The sequence below is a fragment of the Diceros bicornis genome, chromosome 1, assembly GCF_020826845.1.
Source record: "Diceros bicornis minor isolate mBicDic1 chromosome 1, mDicBic1.mat.cur, whole genome shotgun sequence".
In the NCBI taxonomy this organism is placed as follows: Eukaryota; Metazoa; Chordata; class Mammalia; order Perissodactyla; family Rhinocerotidae; genus Diceros; species Diceros bicornis.
The window spans coordinates 8,041,749-8,059,805 of NC_080740.1; the positions used below are offsets into that span (position 1 = coordinate 8,041,749).

An 18,057-nucleotide genomic window follows, 5' to 3' on the forward strand; every position below is an offset into this window, starting at 1 on the left:
AATTTCTATAACTTTACAGAGACTTGCCTCACGTTATAATTAATATGGGTATATCAAGATATTTACTAAAGCAGTACTTCTCAAACTTTGACATACATACTCATTAGATGGCACTCATTAAAATTCAGATTTGGATTCTGTGGGTCTGGAGTGGGCCCTAAGGTTCTATATTTCTAACAAGTTCCCAGATGGTGCTGGTCCCAGACCATACTTTGAGTAACCAGGTACTAAATGACCATCACTTTGATATGGTTACTTAGTTAAGCTCTGGGAACTAAAAGTTAAACAGGGTGGATTGACCACATGCATCATTCTTTTTTCCTGCTCATAGTCGGTTTCACTGCTTATTACAATGTGCTGCGTTTAACAGACTCAGTGTGATGCTGCTCACTAGTGTGTACCCTCTACTTCAGGGAGCATGACGACACTCTGCCACGCCCTTCTTCCCACCCAGATTTCTCATCTGTGATGCTTTAATTCATGTGATTTCTCAAGTATGGGTTGCTCTCCTTCACCTGTCCAGCACTTCTCATCCTTCAAGATCCAGTTCAAATCCTGGTTTTAGAACACCTTTTTCAGCTGCTTCAGCACACTCTGATTCGTCTTTTCTGTAAACTTTTACTGTCTTTTACAATCAGTATTTTACTTTTTTGTGTGTGTGTGAGGAGGATCAGCGCTGAGCTAGCATCCATGCCAATCCTCCTCTTTTTGCTGAGGAAGACCGACCCTGAGCTAGCATCTATTGCCAATCCTCCTCCTTTTTTTCCCTTTTTCTCCCCAAAGCCCCAGTAGACAGTTGTATGTCATAGTTGCACATCCTAGTTGCTGTATGTGGGATGCTGCCTCAGCATGGCCGGAGAAGCGGTGTGTCGGTGCGTGCCCGGGATCCGAACCCGGGCCACCAGTAGCAGAGCACGTGCACCCAACCGTAAAGCCACGGGGCCGGCCCCAGTATTTTACTTTTTATGTGTGTTGGTTTGTTTCCCTAGGTAGATTGTAGACTTCTTAGAGACAAGGTCTATCTTGGACATTTTGCATCCCCTACATGACCTCTCCACTTGGGTATCTAAAAAGCAATTTGGATGCAGTGTCTCTGAATCTGTAATCTTTGCCTCTAAACCTGTTTCTATTCCTGTGTTCTTTGTCTCAATAAATGCCAGAAACCTAGTAATCATCCTTAATTCCCTCTGCCCTAAAACCCAGTCTTTCATCAAGTCCTGTTGATTTTATTTCCAGAGCATTTCTTGAATCTGTTCTCTTCTCTCCTGCAATCTAACCTACCACCAACTTTGATGGACTGACCAGGAAGCCTATGTACTGATCTCTCTGCATCCACTCTGGTGCCCCATCCAAACTGTACTCACCACTGTGGTATAACTCAGGGCCATCATGGTCTGTTAGTGTCTCCAGAATTGTCTTTCATTGTGTGTGTGTCCATCACCCCCCACCCCAGCCCCCCATTAACCTTACTTTATTGTCTCCATGGACATGCCTTTCTGTCTTTCTGACACAGTCTTCCCTTCCCACTTTGCCTAGTTTATGCCTTTTTATCCTTCAGAGCACAAGTCAAGCAAGATTCCTTTACTTAGGAAAGTATTCCGTGATGTTTCCTTGTAACCAGAGAGGTCTTTTACGGAAAAACAAAACAGAAAACCTTTAATGATGTCTCTTTGCTTTTAGCATAAAGCAAAATCCCACTTGTCCTGGCCTCTGTCCACATCTGTAAATCATTTATGTATTATCAGTTGTTAAAATCACCGATGTTTGAATTGATTCTAGTTGACTTCTATTAAAATGAAACCAACAAACAAAACCAAAAACCACTTGTTAATACAGCAGAAAGACATTGGTCTGATCACCTTACAAAACAATAGGGCTTAGCAGGGATGAAAATCAGAGTTAATTGGTTATTACGGATTTTTTTTTTTTTGTGAGGAAGATTAGCCCTGAGCTAACATCTTTTGCCAGCCCTCTTTTTGCTGAGGAAGATTGGCCCTGAGCCAACATCTGTGCCCATCTTTCTCCACTGTATATGTGGGACGCCTGCCACAGCATGGCTTGATAAGTGGTGCTTAGGTCCGTGCCTGGGATCCAAACCCACAAACCCCTGGGCTGCCAAGGTGGAGCATGTGAACTTAACCACTATGCCACCAGGCCGGCGCCTGGATTTATTTATTTATTTATTTATTTATTTTTATTTTTTTTTTTTTTGTGAGGAGATCAGCCCTGAGCTAACATCCGCCAATCCTCCTCTTTTTTCGCTAAGGAAGACGGCCCTGGGCTAACATCGGTGCCCATCTTCCTCCACTTTATATGGGACGCCGCCACAGCATGGCTTACCAAGCAGTGCGTCGGTGCGCGCCCGGGATCCGAACCAGCGAACCCCGGGCCGCCGCAGCGGAGCGCGCGCACTTAACTGCTTGCGCCACCGGGCCGGCCCCTGGATTTATTTTTAATCACTTTTTTGTTTTGCTTTAAAAATAATTTAAGCACACAGTAAAATATAAAATTGTGTGTTTAAATAGGTTTGTATCATCATTTAAAAATTAATAGACTTTGTTTTATATCTGTTTTAGGTTTACAGGAAAATAGAGCAGAAAATATGGAGAGTTCCCATTTACTCCTTCTTTCCTGCCCATAGTCTTCCCCATTATTAACATCTTGTATTGAAGTGGTACATTTGGTACAATTGATGAACCAGTATTAATACATTATGACTAAAGTCCATAGTTTACATTAGGGTTCATTCTTTGTATTGTACAAAGTTTTGACAAATGGATAATGTCTGAATACATTCCCACCAGTAATGAATTACATTATCATACAGAACAATTTCACTGCTCTAAAAATCTCATGTTCCACCTATTCATTGGAGAGTGCCGCTTTTCTCCAACCCCTTGTAACCAGTGATTTTTTTCTTTTACTGTCTCCATATTTTGCCTTTTTAAGAGTGTAAGATAGTTGGAATCATACAGTTGGTAGTCTTTTCAGATTGGCTTTTCACTTAGCAACATGCGACTAAGGTTCCTCCATACCTTTTTTGTGGTTTGATAGCTCATTTATTTTTATTGCTGAATATTGCATTGCATGGATGTGCCACAGTTTGTTTATTCATTTACCTATTGAAGGACATCTTGGTTGCTTCCATGTTTTGGCATTTATGAATAAAGTTCCTATAATATTCATATGCAGGTTTTTGTTTGAACATAGATTTCAGCTCATTTCAGTAAATAACAAGGAACATGATTGCTGGATTATATAGTGAGGGTATGTTTAGTTTTGTAAGAAAAATATACCATGCTAACACTAATCAAAAGAAAGCTGGGGGCCGGCCCCGTGGCTTAACACTTAAGTGCGCACGCTCCGCTACTGGCAGCCCAGGTTCGGATCCCAGGCACGCACTGACGCACCACTTGTCGGGCCATGCTGAGGTGGTGTCCCACATACAGCAACTAGAAGGATGTGCCACTATAACAAATGACTATCTACTGGGGCTTTGGGGAAAAAAAGGAGGAGGATTGGCAATAGATGTTAGCTCAAGGCTGGTCTTCCTCAGCAAAAGGAGGATTGGCATGGATGTTGGCTCAGGGCTGATCTTCCTCACAAAAAAAAAAAAAAAAAGGAAAGCTGGAGTAGCTATATTAATTTTGGACAAAGCAGACTTTGGAGCAAGGATAATTATCACGGATAAAGAGGAGCATTACACAACAATAAAAGGGTTAATTCTCTTAGAATACCTAATAATCCTTAATGTGTATGTGTGTGCCTAACAACAGAGCATCAGAATACATTCCCACCAGTAATGAATGGGAGTTCTGGTTCCACATCTTCGCCACCATTTGGTCTTGTCAGGTGTGTAGTGGTATCTCATTATTGTTTTTTTGGGGAGGGAGGAACATTAGCCCTGAGCTGACATCTGTTGCCAATCCTCCCCTTTTTGCTGAGGAAGATTGGCCCTGGGCTAACATCCATGCCTGTCGTCGTCTACTTTATATGTGGGACGCCTGCCACGGTATGGCTTGATAAGTGGTGCATAGGTCCACATCTGGGATCCAAACTTGCGAACCCTGGGCCACCGAAGTGAAGTGTGCGAAGTTAACCACTACAACACTGGGCCGGCCCCTCTCATTATTGTTTTAATTTGCAGTTCCCAAATAACATTATGATGTTGAGCATCTCCTCATATGCTTACTTGCCATCTGTATATCTGCTTTGGTGAGGTCTGGTCAGATCTTTTGCCTATTTTTAAATTGGATTGTTTTCTTATTGTTTAGTTTTAGGAGTTCTCTATATATTTTGCATAACAATCTTTTATCAGAAATGTGTTTTGCAAGTGTTTTCTCCCAGTCTGTAGCTTGTCTTTTCATTCTCTTGAAAGTATCTCTCACAGAGCAGAAGATATTAATTTTAATGAAGTCCAACTTATCAATTTTTTCTCTCATGGATCGTGCTTTTGGTGTTGTCTGAAAAGTCATCATCAAACCCAAGGTCGCTTAGATTTTCTCCTGTACTTTTTTTAGGAGTTTTATAGTCTTGCGTTTTACATTTAGGTCTGTGATCCATTTTGAGTTAATTTTTGTGAAAGGTATAAGGACCCTTTTTTTTGCATGTAGATGTCCAGTTGTTTCAGCACCATTTGTTAAAAAGACTGTCTTTTCTACATTGAATTGCCTTTGCTCTTTCGTCAAAAGATTACTTGACTGCATTTGTGTGGGTTTATTTTTGGACTCTGTTCTATGCCGTTGATCTATTTGTTCTTTTACCAATACCACACTGTCTTGATTACTGTAGCTTTCTAGTAAGTAATGAAGTTGGATAGTGTCAGTCCTCTGCATTTGTTTTTCAGTATTGTATTGGCTCTTCTGGATCCTTTGCCTTTCCATATAAACTTTAGAATCAGTTTGTTGATATCCACAGAATAACTTGCTGAGATCTTGAATTGACATTGCATTGAGTCTATAAATCAAGTTGGGAAGAACTGACATCTTGACAATATTGAGTCTTCCAATCCACATATATGGGATATCTCTCTATTTGTTTAGATCTTTGATTTCTTTCATCAGAGTTGTGTACTTTTCCTCACATAGATCTTGTACATATATTAGATTTATACCTGAGTATTTCATTTTTGTGTGTGTGCTAATGTAAATGGTATTTGGAGGGTTTTTTGTCTGTTCTTTTGGATTTCCTACATAGACAAGGATATCATCTGTGAACAAAGGCAGTTTTATTTCTTCCTTCTCAATCTGTATACCTTTTTTTCTTTTTCTTGTCTTATTGCATTAGCTAGGATTTCCAGTATGATGTTAAATAGGAATGGTGAGAGGGGATATCCTTGCCTTGTTTCTCATCTAAGTGGGGCAGCATCTAGTTTCTCACAATTAAATATGATGTTAGCTCCAGGTTATTTGTTGATGTTCTTTATCAAGTTCAGGAAGTTCCCCTATAGTCCTAGTTTGCTGAGAGTTTTTATCATGAATGTGTGTTGGGTTTTGTCAAATGCTTTTCCTGCATCTATTGATATGATCATATGATTTTTCTTCTTTGGCCTGTTGATGTGATGTATTACATTAATTGATTTTTGAATGTTGAACCAGTCTTGCATACCTGGAATAAATCACATTTGGTCAGGATATATAATTCTTTTTATACACTAATGGATGTAATTTACTAATATTTTGTTGAGGACTTTTGCATCTGTGTTCATGAGAGACACTGATCTGTAGTTTTCCTTTCTTGTAATTTCTTTGGTTTTGGTATTAGGCTAACGCTGGCCTCATAGAATGAGTTAGGAAGTATTCCCTCTGTTTCTGTTTTCTTGAAGAAATTGTACAGAATTGGCATAATTTCTTCCTTAAATATTTGATAGAATTCACCAGTGAATGCATCTGGGCCTGATGCTTTCTTTTTTTTTTTTTAGAAAGGAATACTTTTTTTGTTGTTGTTGTTAGGAAGATCAGCCCTGAGCTAACATCCATGCTAATCCTCCTCTTTTCGCTGAGGAAGACTGGCTCTGAGCTAACATCTATTGCCAATCCTCCTCCTTTTTTTGTCCCCCCAAAGCCCCAGTAGATAGTTGTATGTCATAGTTGCACATCTTTCTAGTTGCTGTATGTGGGACGCGGCCTCAGCATGGCCGGAGAAGTGGTGCGTCGGTGTGTGCCCAGGATCCGAACCCGGGCTGCCAGTAGCGGAGCGCGTGCACTTAACCGCTAAGCTGCGGGGCCGGCCCATGGGCCTGATGCTTTCTATTTGGTAAGGTTACTAATTATTGATTTGATTTCTTGAATAGATAGATAGATATAGGCCTGTTCAGATTATCTATTTGTTCTTGTGTGAGTTTTGTTAGATTGTATCTTTTAAGGAATTTGTCCATTTCACTTAGGTTGTCAAATTTGTGGGCATAGAAGTGTTCATAATATTCCTTTATTATCCTTTTATTGTCCGTGGGATCAGTAGTGATATTCCCTTTTTCATTTCTCATGTTAGTAATTTGTGTCTTCTTTCTCTTTTTTTGTTAACCTTACTAGAGGTTTATCAATTTTATTGATCTTTTCAAAGAATCAGACTTTTTGGTTTCATTGATTTTTCTCTGTTGACTTCCTGTTTTCAATTTCATTGGTTTATGCTCTAATTTTTATTTCTTTTTCTTCTGCATTCTTTGAATTTAATTTGCTCTTCTTCTTCAAAGTTTCCTAAGGTGAATGTTTAGATTATTGATTTTAGACTTCTTTTTTTTCTTGTGCAGAAGATCAGCCCTGAGCTAACATCTGATGCCAATCCTCCTCTTTTTTGCTGATTAAGACTGGCCCTGGGCTAACATGCATGCCCATCTTCGTCTACTTTACATGGGATGCCACCACAGCATGGCTTGACAAGCAGTGTGTTGGTGCACGCCCAGGATCCAAACCTGCAAACCCTGGGCAGTCAAAGCGGAACGCGTGCACTTAACCACTGCACCACTGGGCCGGCCTCCTCTTCTTTTTTAATATATTCATTTAATACTATAAATTTCCCTTGAAGCACTGCTTTTACTGCATCCCCAAATTTTTGATAAGTTGTGTTTTCATTGTCATTTTGTTGAAAATATTTTTAAATTTCTCTTGAGACATTTTCTTTGACCCATGCATTATTTAAAAGTGTGTGGTTCAATCTCCAAGTATTTTGGGGATTTCCAGCCATCTTTTTGTTATTGATATTTAGTTTAATTTCCATGTAGTTTGAGAGCATACTTTGTATGATTTCTGTTCTTTTAATTTTGTTCTGGTGTGTTTTAGGTCCAGAATGTGGTCTCTCTTGGTGAATGGTCCACGTGAGCTCAAGAAGAATATGTATTCTGCTGTTGTTGGATGAAGTAGTTGATAGATGTCAGTTATATCCAGTTAATTGATGGTGCTGTTGGGTTCTCACTGATTTCCTGCCTGCCTGTTGGATCTGTCTATTACTGATAGAGAGATCTTGAAGTCTCCAGCTATAATAGTGGATTATGTTTTTTTCTCCTTGCAGTTCTATCAGTTTTTGCCTCCGGTATTTTGATGCTCTGTTGTTAGAGACATGTATACGTTAAGAACTATTATGTGTTCTTGGACAATTAACCCTTTTATTATTACATAATGCTCCTCTTTATTCTAATAATTTTCCTTGTCCAAAGTCCACTTTGTCTGAAATTAATATAGCTACCCCACTTTTTTTTTTATTGAGGTATAATTGACATATAACATTATGTTAGTTTCAGGTATAAAACAATGATTTGATATTTGTATACACTGTGAACTCCAGTTTTCTTTTGATTAGTGTTAGCATGGTATATCTTTCTCCATCCTTTTACTTTTAATCTATCTGTCTTTTTATGTTTAAAGTGAGTTTTGTCTAGACAACATATAGTTGGATCTTACTGTTATATCCACCCTGACAGTCTCTTTTAATTGGTATATTTCAACCATTGATGTTTAAAGTGGTTTTATTGGGCTGGCCCCATGGCTTGGAGGTTGGGTGCGCGCGCTCCGCTGCTGGCGGCCCGGGGTTTGGATCCCGGGCGCACACCGATGCACTGCTTCTCCGGCCATGCTGAGGCCGCGTCCCACATACAGCAAGTAGAAGGATGTGCAGCTATGACATACAACTGGGGCTTTGGGGGGAAAAATAAATAAATAATAAAATTATTAAAAAAAATAAAAATAAAGTGGTTTTATTAATACAGTTGGATTAATATCTACCATATTTGTTACTATTTTCTGTTCATTGCCGTTTTTCTCTTTTTTTGTTTGTCTTCCACTCTTTTTCTGCCTTTGGTTTTAACTGAGCATTTTATATTATTCTATTTTTTCTCAATTAGCATATCAATGCTACTTTTAAAACATTTTTAGTGGTCTCCCTTGAGTTTGCAATATACATTTACAACTAATCTAAGTCTTCTTTCAAATAACGCTGTACCACTTCACATGTAGTACACGTGCCTTATAACAGGGTGTTCCCAATTCTTCCCTTCTGTCCCTTATAACATTGGAGTCATTCATTTCACTTATCCATAACCTATAACCACTGTGAATACATTATACTACTATTTTGAACAAACTATTATCTGTTAGATCAGTTAAGAATAATAATAAGAAAAGATGATATTTTACCTTTATTTCTTCTCTAACGTTCTTTTTTCTTTATCTAGATCCAGATTTCTGACTTATATAATTTTCCTCCTTTCTGACAAATTTCTTTTAATATTTCTTGCAGCACAGGTCTACTGGCAACATATTCCCTCAATTTATGTTTGCTTGAGAAAGTCTTTATTTCTCCCTCATTTTGAAGGTAGTTTTGCTGGATACAGAATTCTAGGTTGGTGGGGTATTTTCTTTCTTTCTTTTTGTGAGGAGGATTGGCCCCGTGCTAACATTTGCCAATCCTCCTCTTTTTGCTGAGGAAGACTGGCTTTGGGCTAACATCCATGCCCATCTTTCTCCACTTTATATGGGACACCGCCACAGCATGGCTTGCCAAGCAGTGGGTCGGTGCGTGCCCAGGATCTGAACCAGCGAACCCCGGGCCGCCACAGCGGAGCGTACACGCTTAACCGCTTGCGCCACCGGGCTGGCCCCGGGTATTTTCTTTTGAGCTCTTTAACTGTTTTACTCTGCTCTCCTTGCTTGCATGGTTTCTGAAGAGAAGTTTTATGTAATTCTCATCCTTGCTCTTCTGTAGGTAATTGTCCCACACTTGTTAGTTAATTCTGTTTTTTTAAATTCTTTTTCTCTTTCCATATCAGTTTTGGAAGTTTCTGTTGACATTTCTTTAAGCTCATTGATTTTTTTTCTTGGGTTGTGTCCAGTCTAATGATAAGCCCATCAAAGGCATTTTTTCATTTTTGTTACACTGTTTTTGATTTCTCACATTTCCTTTTGCTTCTTTCTTAGTATTTCCAACTCTTTGCTTACATTAGCCATCTGTTCTTGCATGTTGTCTACTATTTCCATTAGGTCCCTTAGCATACGAAAAACTTGAACAGCTTTTTTTCATTTTTTAAACATTTTTTATAGTGTCAGTCTAGTGATGAGGAGTTCTCTTAGTTTTCTTTTATCTGGAAATATGTTTATTTGGCATTGTTCTTGAAGGGTATTTTCTTGAGAATGGAATTCTGGCTTGACTGGTGGGTTTGTTTTCCTTCCAGCATTTTAAAGATGTCAGGTCACTGTCTTCTTTTCTCCATTGTTTCTGATTTGAAGTCAGCATTCATATGTGTACTTGTTCTTCTTTATGTGATGTGTTCTTTCTCTGGCTGCTGGGTTATTTTGCATTTATCTGCTTGGGATTCTCAGAGCTTCTTGAATATGTAAATTGATATCTTGCACCAAACTTGGGGGGTTTTTTTGGCCATTATTTCATGAAATTTTTTTTTCTACCGCATTTTCTCCTCTTCTTCTGGAACTCCAGTTAAACCTATCAAGACCTTTTAGTGTTGTCCCATGGGTCTCTGAGGCTTTGTTCTTTTTTTTTGCCCTCTTTTGGGTTGGATAATTTCTCTTAAGCTATCTTCAAGTTCACTGACCATTTTTGTCTTTACTACTATATTTTATAATCATCCAGCAAATTTCAGATATTGTATTTTTCAGTTCTAGAATGTCCTTTTAAAAAAAGTTTTTATTTTTCTTTTGAAGTTTTCTATGTTTATTCTTTAGGAGCATATTTCCTTTGTGCCCATTAGCATAATTATAATAACTGCTTTAAAATCTTCGCTAAATCCAGCTCTGTTTCATCTTGCACTTATTTGGTCTCCATTGATTGCCTTTTGAGTACTGAGTTTTGTTTTCTTATTTCTTTATAGATCTTCTGAATTCGGATTGTATTCTGGATGTTATAAATGATACCTTGTAGAGCCTCTGGATTGAGTTATGTTCCTCCAGAGAGTGTTGATTTTTATAGTTTTGTTTTACCAAACAGTTCATTTGATTGGTTCAAACTGTAAATTTGGCCTCCATTGCAAAGGGCAGCAGCTAAAATACTACATTTTTATCTTTAGCTGCACTGCTTAGAACCTGTCCTGTGCATACATAATTCCAGTGATCAGCCTGAGATTTGAGTAGATTTTATATACAAATTTGGGATTTCTTCCTTTGGCTTCCTCTTTTTCAGCATTTTCCCCTTACTTTCTGGTTGCTGTGGTGGTTCCAGACTCTCTTCTCTGATTCTTCAAGCTGCCAAGGCTGAGTGTTTCTGTATTTTAGCAACACTCCTCTTCTCCTTTGGTAGCCACTGGGGCCTGCCATCAGGCTACAAGCCATGAATTGAAAACTTAGCTATGGCCTTCCCTTCTTCCATGTCTTGATGCTGCCTCCAATTTTTACCCTTTTTTGGTCACTCTACATTGCCTTCTGGTAATTGTTTTGTAATATTTTGTCCAGAGTTTATTATCAGTGGGAGAGTTGGTCTAATTAAGGAACTACTCAGCTGATACCAGAAGTGGAAATTCTCCATATTAGCCATGAAAGTTGGAATTACAATAGCCTTAAAACAATAGAATGATAACTAATATTTATATGGTACATCTTTGTTGTAAAGGCACTTTAGTATAGATTATCTGATTTATTATGATTGTTAATGATATGGTAGGCAGAATACCAAATGCCTAGGTGCTGCTATGCTTTGTGCCAAAAACCTGGGCAGGAAGTGAATCTGAAGTCTGAATTCAGCATAATAATCTGTATAACACAATATGATAACTAAAGCAAGAAGTTGGGGAGGAACATAGTAGTGGAAACTCTTAGATATGAGAAAGAATAGCAGAATTTTGTGCCTTTGGGGAGATGAGACTGTCACCAGGTAAATGGACACCAAGAGTAAGTATATAAAATATTGTCTTGCTACATGGTTCTTTCAGAGGTTCTCTAAATTTCAGCTTAAGCTTCCTAGGATAGCCTTTTCTCTCTTCCTGTCCTAAACTAGGTCATAGTTTACCACTACCTCCCAGCCTCTTATTCTTTCTCACGCGACCCATTGTTTCACTGTGTTATTTTTATTCTTTACTTTTTAAAACTTTTAAAATAATCTTCATAACATTTATCACAGCTTGTAATTTTAAAAACTTAGTTTCTGTTTGTTTATTATACTGTAAGCTACATGAGGACAAGGACCATGTTTTTGTATGTCCAGCTCTAGCCCAGTGCCTAACATGTATTAGATGCTCAATCCATATTTGTTGAGGAATGAGTATATATACACATACATACATATATACATGAGTACCAAAGAATGCAAAGTACGAGAGTTATAAGCATCTAATGTAGTCTGTCTTAAACTCTTTAGTGGAGTTGAGGTTTTTTTTTTTTCACCTAGATTTTGAAGGAAGTGATAGGCTTGAGTTGAAGAAAGTTATTGAGGGAATGCTCCAAATTGGGAGGAAGAAAGGAGTGGAAAGAAGATTTGGGGAAATTAGTAAAATAATATTGGCAAGAGTTAATAACTGCTTTGTAGATTAGGGATGAAAAAGGGTTTTTTATAAATATGGAGAAAGCTACAAGATGGCGGAAAAAATTTGTTAAAGAGTTAAGGCTAGGCAGATAGTATGGAGTCCCAGAAAATACAGAGAATAGGAATAATAGGGGAAAAGCAGCTTGAAAAGGATGATTCAGGCAGTGGTCGTGAGTAGTAATATACCTGAGGCACGGAAATGAGTGATAAAAAGCAATCAGGGCTTTTTGTTCCCTCTTGCTTCTATGTTTCAGGGTTCCAAGGTCCTGAGGTGATGGAGTTAAAAGCAAATATTTATAGGCTATTGTCAGATTTCTTTGTAGTGAAACTTTCTTGTTCTGCAGCTTTTGGATAAGCACAAGAATACAGAGAGCATGGTGGAGCTCCTAGACTTGTATCAGATGGAGGATGAAGCCTACAGCAGCCTTGCAGAAGCCACAACTGAGCTCTATCAGTACTTACTACAGCCGTTCCGAGACATGAGAGAACTTGCCATGCTACGACGACAGCAGATCAAAGTATGTATATATTTTTAAACCTAAATAGCCTGCCTGTTTCATAGTTCTCAGCCTGACTGGCCATGCATCTTAATTACTAGAGGAGCTTTTTAAAAATGCAGATATCTGCTCCTTTCTCCCCAAAGATTCTGGTTTGGTAGGTTTGGGTTACATACAGCCTGAGCACCCCTCAAAAGGCAATTCTACTGGACAGCCAGGGTTGAGAACATCCTAGAAAGTAAAGTTGTAAATACATTAATACATTGAGAGATCCCCATTTTCCCATTTTTCCTATACTTCTCTTTTCCGTCTACTCTTCCCTCCCTTTTAATGTTTTGGATACTATGTAATCCTAGATTTCTTTACCAGAAGTTTTGGAAACATCTGTTTTGGGAAGACCTTGTTTTGAAAGTTATGAGGATTTAATGTGAAGCTTTAAAATTCATGACATTTAATTTTCTGGTATAAAGTATGTATTACATTTTTTGAGGCAAGTGTTTAAGGGTTTGGTTTTATGGTTGACCTCAAATCAATGTTACTATGTTTAATTCACATGGAAATGTTGCTGCACTAGGACAGTAAAATTCTGTTTTTGCATAATGGGTTAAGTTGGAACATTATGTAAGAAATGTGTATTTGAAAAAATTGGCAGTTATTCTGAGAACTTCGTGCTTAGGGGCAAGGATGAGTAGTATATTTGAAAAATTATGACAATGTAAAGCATGTCTGTGTGTCTTTTTTCCCTTTACTAATGAATCAGGATATAGAACAGCACAGACTTAGTCACACAATTGACACACTCTCCTTTATTAATACTTTTGAAAAGTAATGGGTTGTCAGTCAATTTTATCATAAACTTGGCATTTTGGTTAAAATGGTAAAAATACTTGTAACTAAGAATTTTTAGACACTAGAATTTCCTCCAAATTTTTAAAAATGAACTGTAGATGTTTGTCTGTTGAGAACTTGACTGGAAGGCCAGGAATGAACTGGATGACATGGAGGTGCCACCTACTTCTAGACTAGGCTGCAATGTTTAGCAGACATAACCTATACAGCTTAGCATTGACTATTGGAATCTATATGCATTTTTACTTTTATATTAATTATATCATGATTTGTATTGAGTATTCACATTAGCAAATTGATTGAACCTATTTGTTAGGCCATCTTGTCTACCAGCATCATTTATTTCTCCATTTTTCTTGGGAAGCAGAGGATAGGTGAGGAGGAAGAGACAATATATTTTTAAAGTTTATAACTTTTTTAAAGGTAAAAATGGTATTTTACTACGTTTCTTTTTCTATGACACTGCCCCTAAAATGCCCCATCAACTATGACTGCTCTTTTTTTTTTTTTGTGAGAACGATTAGCCCTGAGCTAACATCTGCCAATCCTCCTCTTTTTGCTGAGGAAGACTGGCCCTGGGCTAACATCCATGCCCATCTTCCTCTACTATATATGGGATGCCGCCACAGCATAGCCTGACAAGTGGTGTGTCGGTGCGCGCCCAGGATCCGAACCAGCGAACCCTGGGCCGCTGCAGCGGAGCACGTGCGCTTAACTGCTTGCACCACCAGGCCGGCCTATGACTACTCTTTTTTCTTTACTCTTCTTGTCAACTTTTGAATTAGAAGTATTTGTTAGTAAACAACTAGATTTAGTTTGCAAGCTTATATAGTGTGTCAGACAAGTGTGTTAAATGGTGCTGTTACATAAAATAGCTCGTTAAATCCTTACGTTTAATTCTTAGAAAACTAATATTGGGATGATTTATGTAACCTGTATGCAGTTAGTAAGTGGCGGAGCTGGTAGAGTATTCAAATTCAGGTCTCTGATCCCAGAGGATTTTTTTTTGTTTTTTTTTACTGCATTACTGGTTAGTAGTTACTTTTAAGTTAAAAAATTCATACTCAGGATAAAAGCAATTATAATCAATTTGGTAAAGTATTTGTTATAAGTAGTACTAAAAACTATTATTTTGTGTACTATTACTGTGTGGATATTTGCCATAGAAATATTTTAGTTTTTATGGAGATAATTTACAGCCAGCTAACTCATAATGGGACCATTTGTTTCTGTGTTTTAAAATATTTTTGTGGGGCCGGCCCGGTGGTGCAAGCGGTTAAGTGCACGCGCTCTGCTGCGGTGGCCTGGGGTTCGCCGGTTCGGATCCTGGGTGTGCATCAACGCACTGCTTGTCAAGCCATGCTGTGGCGGCGTCCCATATAAAGTGGAGGAAGATGGGTACGGATGTTAGCCCAGGGCCAATCTTCCTCAGCAAAAAGTAGAGGGTTGGCAGATGTTAGCACAGGGCTGATCTTCTCACACACACAGAAAAAAAAAGAGATATCAAACAGAAAAAAATATATATATTTTTTTGTGTTACTAAGTCAGGCTAGCTTCATTAATAAAAATATCTTTCTCGCACAAACTTTCAAATTAATCTTTGAATCTTAATTTAGTAAGATCCGTTTAGTAACTTTTGTATATCAAGATACAGAATTGGCACCTAGAACAGAGTAAGATTTCACCCTGACAGTAGTGCTGTCAGTGTGGTGGGTTTTGTATGCACTGAGCTAATCAATCATCAATTAAAAAAAAACAAAACATGAGATAAGGTAGGGAAAGCAATTGAATGTGTATTTATATCTATGGTAGTATCATTAATATTCAGACTTACTCTAGTAGTATATTATTTTCTTAAGTGTCAGTAAGAAGGGTATGCATTGAATTGATGGTATTATAAATGCTTTTTCTAAGTACTAGCCTACAGTGACTTTTATTAGTCCAAATTGCTAGTGCTGTCGTGTCTCAGAAGTGATTGCCCTGTGTGGAGCCAATATAGTCTGGCAGGACTCATTGCCATTTCTGGGGGGACTTATTTCATTCTGAGGTTTTTCTTTTCATGTCGTTCTTTTTGCTACTCATTTCCTCTCTGTGTCTTTCTGGGAAATGAGCAGCCTTAGACCCATAACCTTTCAGTCTGAACCCTTGACAAGATATTAGGGGATAAAGCTAAAGCTATGCTTATAGAGAAATTTATAGCTTCAAGTGCTTATTAGAGAAGAAAGGTCTAAAATCAATTATCCAAGCTTCCACCTTAAGCAGCTAGAAACAAAAAGAGCAAGTTAAACCCAAAGATAAACAAAAGTAAAAAAAAAAAAAAAAAAAATGAGTGGAATCAAGGAAAGGAAATAAACAATAGATAAAAATTAGTGAAACCAAAATCTGGTCATTTGGGAACAAAAAACTCTGTATATTTTGTAAATCTAGCTAAATTGAGTTTTAAAAAAGAGAACCACACTTATTCAACATAGTTTTGGAGGTTTTGGCCAGAGCAATTAGGCAAGAAAAAGGAATAAAAGGAATCCAAATAGGCAACAAAGAAGTGAAACTCACACTATTTGCAGACTACATGATTTTACATATAGAAAACCCTAAAGAATCCTTTGGAAAACTATTAGAAATAATCAACAACTACAGCAAAGTCGCAGGGTACAAAATCAGCCTACAAAAATCAGTTGCATTTCTGTATGTTAATAACGAACTAACAGCTCAAAATGATAATACCATTTACAATTGCATCAAAAAGAATAAAATATCTAGGAATAAATCTCACCAAGGAAGTGAAAGACCTATACAATGAAAACTACAAGACATTATTGAAAGAAGTTGATCATGACATAAAGAAATGAAAATATATCCCATGCACATGGATTGGAAGAATAAACATAGTTAAAATGTCTATATTACCTAAAGCAATCTACAGATTCCATGCAGTCCCAATCAGAATCCCAATGACATTCTTCACGGAAATAGAAAAAAGAATACTAAAATTCATTTGAGGCAACAAAAGACCCTGAATAGCTAAAGCAATCCTAAGAAAAAAGAACAAAGCTGGAGGCATCACAATCCCTGACTTCAAAACATACTACAAAGCAATAGTAATCAAAACAGCGTGGTACTGGTACAAAAACAGACACACACATCAATGGAACAGAATTGAAAGCCCGAAAATAAAACCACACGTTTACGGACAGCTAATTTTCGACAAAGGAGCTAAGAACATACAATGGAGAAAAGAAAGTCTCTTCAATAAATGGTGTTGGGAAAACTGGACAGCCACATGCAAAAGAATGAAAGTGGACCATCTGCTATCACCATTCACAAAAATTAACTCAAAATGTATCAAAGACCTGAAAGTGAGACCTGAAACTATAAAACTCATAGAAGAAAATATAGGCAACACACTATTTGACATTGGTCATAAAGGAATCTTTTCAGATGCCATGCCTAGTCAGACTAGGGAAACTAAAGAAAAAATAAACAAGTGGAACTTCATCAGATTAAAGAGCTTCTACAAGACAAACGAAACCAGGATCAAAATGAATAGACAACCCACCAGATGAGAGAAAATATTTGCAAAACATATATCTGACAAGGGGTTAATATCCATAATATATAAAGAACTCACACAACTGAACAACAAAAAAACAACCCGATCAAAAAATGGGCAGAGGAAATGAACAGACCCTTCTCCAGAGAAGATATACAGATGGCCAATAGGCACATGAAAAGACGTTCAACATCACTAATCATCAGGGAAATGCAAATCAAAACAACACTAAGATATCACCTCACGCCTGTTAGAATGGCTATAATCACCAAGACAAAAAACAACTAAATGTTGGAGAGGATGTGGAGAAATGGGAACCCTCATACACAGCTGGTGGGAATGCAAACTGGTGCTGCCTCTATGGAAAACAGTATGGAGATTCCTCAAAAAATTAAAAATAGAAATACCCTGTGATCCAGGTATCCCACTACCGGGAATATATCCAACGAACCTGAAATCAACAATCCAAAGAGGCTTATGCACCCCTATGTTCATTGCAGCATTATTCACTATAGCCAAGAAGTGGAAGCACCCTAAATGTCCCATCAAGAAAATGTGATATATATATACAGTGGAATACTACTCAGCCATAAAAAAAAAGACAGAATTGTCCCATTTGCAACAATGTGGATAGACCTGGAGGGTATTATGTTAAGTGAAATAAGCCAGAAAAAGAAAGACAAACACTGCATGATTTCACTCATATGTGGAATATAAACCAACACATGGTCAGAAAGAACTGTATTGTGGTTACCAAGGGCAAAGGGGGTGGGGGGTGGGCACAAGGAGTGAAGGGAGACATGTATATGGTGATTGACAAACAAAAATGTACAACCAAAATTGTACAACCAAAATTTCACAGTTATAAACTATTAAGACGTCAATTAAAAAAAAGAACCACATATCAGTATTAGGACTGAAAGTGCAGATATCACTACAGATTCTACAGCTATTACCACAGTAAGGGAATATGAACAAATTTGTGCCAATAAATTCTACAACTTAGATATAATAGATATATTTCTTAGAAAAATACAAATTATCAAAGGATTCAAGGAGAAATAGAAAAATTTTGGTAGCCCTATATTAACAAAGTTGAATTCATAATTTAAAACCTTCCCACAAAGAAAACTCCAGGTCCAGATGACATCATTGGAGGATTTATCAAACATTTAAGGAAGAAATAATACCAATCCTGCACAA

At 37.6% G+C, this 18,057-nt stretch overlaps 1 protein-coding gene across 1 annotated transcript in view; it reads left to right on the forward strand.

The window, feature by feature from the left end:
- JMY (junction mediating and regulatory protein, p53 cofactor) overlaps nucleotides 1-18,057 on the forward strand; it is a 99,997-nt gene that overhangs the window by 24,587 nt on the left and 57,353 nt on the right. The window contains exon 2 of the mRNA XM_058568160.1: nucleotides 12,303-12,476. Coding sequence (XP_058424143.1) covers nucleotides 12,303-12,476 — 174 coding nt within the window. The remainder of the gene's footprint in view (nucleotides 1-12,302; nucleotides 12,477-18,057) is intronic.